Source organism: Mandrillus leucophaeus, unplaced genomic scaffold, assembly GCF_000951045.1.
Source record: "Mandrillus leucophaeus isolate KB7577 unplaced genomic scaffold, Mleu.le_1.0 Scaffold202, whole genome shotgun sequence".
Taxonomy (NCBI): Eukaryota; Metazoa; Chordata; class Mammalia; order Primates; family Cercopithecidae; genus Mandrillus; species Mandrillus leucophaeus.
Window position 1 is genome coordinate 3,307,661 of NW_012102055.1, and position 5,346 is coordinate 3,313,006.

The 5,346-nt window shown below is 41.2% G+C and overlaps 1 protein-coding gene across 1 annotated transcript in view; it reads right to left on the bottom strand.

Moving 5' to 3' along the window:
* RBBP9 (retinoblastoma binding protein 9) overlaps positions 1–1,859 on the bottom strand; it is a 10,690-nt gene extending 8,831 nt beyond the window's left edge. The window contains exons 1-2 of the mRNA XM_011979512.1: positions 1,683–1,859; positions 457–499 (exon numbers count right to left, since the gene is read on the bottom strand). Coding sequence (XP_011834902.1) covers positions 457–499; positions 1,683–1,781 — 142 coding nt within the window. The 5' untranslated portion in view covers positions 1,782–1,859. The remainder of the gene's footprint in view (positions 1–456; positions 500–1,682) is intronic.
* Between the last annotated feature and the right edge of the window lie 3,487 nt (positions 1,860–5,346).

Consider the following 5,346-nt stretch of genomic DNA (forward strand, 5'->3'; position numbering starts at 1 on the left):
CTCTTGGAACATTCTAAAATTCACACACATTTATTCATTCTTTCCAAACAGGGGATTCCTGAGACAAGTCATAGGCATACCCAGAACAAAAGTAGCAATATGACATGTTTAAACATTAGGATCTCAAACACATGCTGTAAAGTTTTATACGTATGCCTCAAATGTAATACCCACAAATTCTGCCTGAAAATATTTGTAGACTTACAGAAGGGAAAGATCAAGTTGGTGCAAAGCTGAAAATTAAATTTTACCATGCCCAGGTGCTTTCCTGATCCTTACTAGAATTTTCTATGGCTTTTGGTTCACACCCTCCTCCCCAAGCTACTTGCCTTATTCTTTCTTAGGTATATAGGTATCTTTGGTTTCTCCACTACGATATTCTTGTTCTCTACCACAAACATGGTAATATCAAAACCCAACAAGATGAGGCTGTTTAAAAACAAGTTTAAAACTTACTTGGGTCAGGCATGTTTTTAGCCAAACACTGGAAACCAGGTATCTATGATATGAGGGGGGAGAAAAAGCTATAATAAAGAGCTTAATTACAACTAATACTTTGCTAATAAGAAATGAGGCACCTGATATGATCATTACCAATTCAGTATTAACTTGTGTTAAGAAATGAAGTAGGTTAAGTGACCATCCTTTCGCATCAACTCCATCTGTAGTTCTGTATCTAGGCAGCTCTGCTGACCTCTATAGAGAGACCTATATCTGCATTTGTACACCCATATTTGCCTCTACAGCCCTCCATCTATAGAGAGGCATGAACAAATATGTTCTAGACAGACTGACTTGGAGCCAAATAGACCGTGGGCCAGGCAGTAGGTAAAACGTGGCATAGGAACGTGATACAGAAAGTTGGAGATAGCATCCTCTCAGAAGCTCTAGCCCTGAACTTTGGGGTTGTAGCTCTGACCAGGGTTTTCAGCCACAGCCCTGCAATCTACTCTGGAGGATGGCAACCCAGGGAGCCGAACTACCCCCTGGTTACAGAAGAGGGTTAAAAAATAAAAATCAAACGGCACAGGGCAGCCTACAGTAAGATGCCATTTTTATAAAGCTCACCAAGAAGCCAAATTGAACGGTCTATTGTTTAAAGGGTATATTCATAGGTTGAAAAGTACTTTAATTTTAAAAAGAGAAGCAGATGAAAAAACTTCAGGATGGCACGGGTCTGAGATGGGTAGACATACGGGTCGTTTGGAAGACGATGTATAGGCAATGTCCCAGATTTTAGTTTAGTAATTCATTACATTATGCCTCATAATGTAGACGCATGTTACATATATCCTTTGTATCTATTAAGTATAGCATATTTAATTTTTTTAAAGCTGAAGCGAGGAGCAGTGAAGATGTAAAATTATCTGGGAAGTCCCAAATCTGAACCAGCAGCAGATACGGGGGGCGGGGCTCGGGGCTCAGCCTGGGTAGTTCAAAGAAGGGGGGTTCCTTCAACTCTAACGGCTGAGCCCTCAAAGAAGTCTTCCAGGCAGTTTTACCAACCAAAATTCGACCACTAGCTCTAGAGTTTAAGAGAAGGCAGCGGGGGAGAGGAAGGAAAACACACAGGGCTTTCCTGGAGGGGATTAGACGCATGTTCAAACTTCAGCTCTCAGTCCCCTCCCGCCGTCCCTCGCTGCAGGCTGACTTCACCGAGCAGCGAGGCATTGGGCGCTTACCTTCTCCAGCTCCTTTTTCACCCAGCCATACCAGCCGTGGGTGGTCACATCCCCGCCTCCGTTCCCAGGAACAATCACTGCCTTGCTAGGAGAAGCCATGAGTGCAGCGAGGCCAGAGTCCCCTCAGCGCGGGTCCAGCAGAGCTGAGCCCAGCCTGCACCGGCCGGGAGCCTGCGCCGCGGCATCCTGGGAGTTGTAGTTGCCGGGACCCGGGAGGCCGGGCTCTTTCCTCCTTGGCCTGCCTTCCGCTGCCTGCGTGGGGCAGCCAAGAACAGAGCCTGCGAGGTTCCCTCAATTGTAAAGCAAAGCACCGTTTACTTGCCTCTTACTAGTGCGCTCATGTTTTCCCCTTATTTAAGACAGGCTATGACATGCTTGGGGTGTGTTATTTCTTTGCTAGATTTACTGATATTTCTATAGGAAAGTTTGTTTTTGGTTTCAAACATGCAGAAAACCCATTTATAACTTGGGAATGCCTGAAATCCATATTATTTTTCCTTCTGATTTTAAAACAATTTTTAGTAGTCAGTATTGTTGTTTTTCATTGCTTTGAATGAAGTTTCCTTGTGTAAAGCTACTAACCCAAGTAAAACAAAAAAAAAATTTTAATTAAATACCAAGAAAATACTTTGTCAGATTTTCATATTAAACCAGCTGATACTAAAATTGTTTAAAATAGTTTATAACCAATGTTTAGTCCCATATTCCTGGGGAGACAATTAAAGCTTCATGTGCATTTGGTCACCTGGTGGGCCATTTAAACATTTTGTAAATGATTTCATTTAATTGTTATTTGAATTCCAATTTGTCATTCTGGTTGTATAAAAGCTTTCCCATGCAAAGGGCTGATGTTATAACAGTAGATTATTAGGCTACAGTGTATTTTAACCAGGTAAAGAAAGCTTTGTATGGTTTGAATTTTCTGGAAACATGGAGAAGACTGTCCTTGTCATCCACACTACAACAAAACTTCAGGACCTTGGGCTTTGGGTTCATGGTCTGGCAACTGAGAAGGGTCCCTCCACACTTTTGGAACTGTGCATGCATTGGAACTTTTGAGGTAAAGCTACCCTGGGAAATTTCTCCCAAGAAGAAAATGGCATGCTTGATGTGAACAGCTTTTCCCAAGTTCACAGCTTAAGACTTCTACTATTATAAAACTCTCATCTTTGATTTTTTTTTTTTTTTTTTTTGCTTATACCTCTACAAACAGTAGAAGTGGAAAAGGGGTCTGTTATGTGCACTTATGGGATATAGTTTTATTTGTGAAGGAGTTTGCAGCCAGCCTTATACATGGATAAACTTATACTTTGATAGATAAAAGATGAAGGCCCAATGTAGGTAAGAAACTTTAATGGTACATGCGTTGCTTCATCCTCTTCATTTACATAGGGTGTACCCCAAGTAGAGGGTATTTAAATGCCCAAAAATTCTATAATGGGGACTTTGAGCCCTTATGCTCAGGCGCGCTCCCATAATGTAGACTGTACCTTCATTTTCAACGAAACCCTTCATTCCTTCCTTTCTTTGTGCGTTTTGTCCAATTGTTTGTTCAAGACGCCAAGAAACTGGACACCCTCCACCATTAACAAAGGGTCATGAGGAAACTTTTGGGGGGTGATATATATGTTAATTATCTCGACTGTGGTGATGGGTGTCAAAACTTAACAAATTGTACATTTTAAATATGTGCAGCTTAAGGTACATCAATTATACCTTAATGTAGCTCTTTCAAATTTAAAAATAGTAATCCTAGAACTCTGGGAGGCTAAAGCAGGAGGACTCCTTGAGCCCAGGAGTTTGAGACTAGCCTGGGCAACATGGCAAAACTCATGTCTTCAGAAATTTTAAACATTAGCCAGGCATGGTGGTGTACACCCGTAGTCCCAGCTACTCGGCAGGCTAAGGTAGAATGATCGCTTGAGCATGGGAAGCTGCAGTGAGCTATGATCATGCCACTGCACTCTAGCGTGGGTGACTAGTGAGACTATGCCTCAAAAAAAAAAAAAAAAAGGAATAAAATTTCAACATAAAACAAGCAGAGACATTCCTGTAACCAACTAATTGTTTGCTTAGTAGTTTTTAGTTCGAGAAGCAATGATACTCCCTAATCAGGAACTGGGGGCTGAAAAAGGATCTAGCAATCTAGCTTTCCTGAAGATTTATTACCTCTTTCTTCTAGAAGGAGAAAAAAGGCAGTGACATTAACTCTCATCTTAGGTTGTTTATGCCGATAATAACTGAGAAGATTATAATTACATACATCCGTTTTGTTTTCTACTTTTTATCTCTTGTACAAACAATTTCTGAGTTTATCATTATCATAGAAGAAATAGCTTTGGTTTCAAAGCTGAAAGCCAATATTTTTGTGAATTTTTAAAACTCTGAAAATGCACCTTTATATTTGGTACCTCATTTGCTAATATTGAAGAAGTTATTCTCAAGAACTTGCTGAGACAGTTTCACTCTTTCTAAAGGGATCATTCATCCTCCACTAAGGCACTCCTGCTGAATAATCTTCCTCTGCCTGGATTTTTCTTTTCAGGTCAGGATCTTTTCTGTGGGAAGTTTGTCTCTAAGTCTTCAAAGTCACGGTCTAAACCTATTCTCCTCTCTTCTGTGGTTACTTTTCCTTTCTGCCACTGCTTTTGTTTACTTGTTTGTTTGATTTTTGGTTTTGCCACCTTGAGGAGAAAGGAGGTCAATGGAAGCCTTCTTCAAAGTCTTGAAGAACACATGGGAGCTCCTGAGAAAGAAAGCGGGGGTGAAGTGGCTGTTCTTGGCAGAGAGGAAGGCATGCAAATGGGCACCGAAATGACAAACAGTACATGTGGGCTGGGAAGGACAGTGGTTCATTACTGTGAGTGATAGAAAAACTATATAGGGTTTTAAGCAAGAGAATAGTAGGGTCAGATGTGTGATTCAGAGAAATCTATCCAGCAACCAGTGTGATTTTTGGATCTGGCAAATTTAGGCAAAGCAATCATTTGAGAGACTGTTGCAGTAATCCAATCAGAGGATGAGTGCCTGAACTAAGCAAGTAGATGAAATTGAGAAATATTTAGAGTAACAAATTAACAAGACCAAGTGATTCAGGGTCACCTTCGAGGTGGAAGGGTTAGAAATAAGGAAGAGCCAAGGATAACTTCCTACTTTCTAGACTCAGTAACTGGGAAAAGAATGGTATCTTCAAGTGAAACAAAGTACAAGAGGCAGAAGATTCACTGGGAGCCAGGGAAATGATGGATTCAGTTTAGGACATATTAAGATCGAGATGTGCAAGAATACCCAGTGATGTCTGCAGGATATTTCTCCAGATGGCCTTGGACTGGCCCAGTTCTCCCCACTTTCTTGCTTGTAGTTCTGAAGAATAATTCCAATGTGCTGGGAATATAATATTCTGAGATAAGGAAGAAATAGCCAGAACAGCCCAGGCTCTGTTCTAGCCTCCCCAAAAACAAAATGTCCTTCCATGCTTTTACAGCTTTTCCCAGCTGGAGTACAAGTGGACATGCACAGATGAGACTCGATCTGCACTGTGTGGCTTTCCTGAGTCTTGAGAGACCAGCTCATCATAAATCCTAGGCTTCTGCTGTCCCTTGCTGCTTCTCTGTGAGTAATAAATCCACTTCATGTAACTTGTGTATGTGAGTGTTCTGGCTTA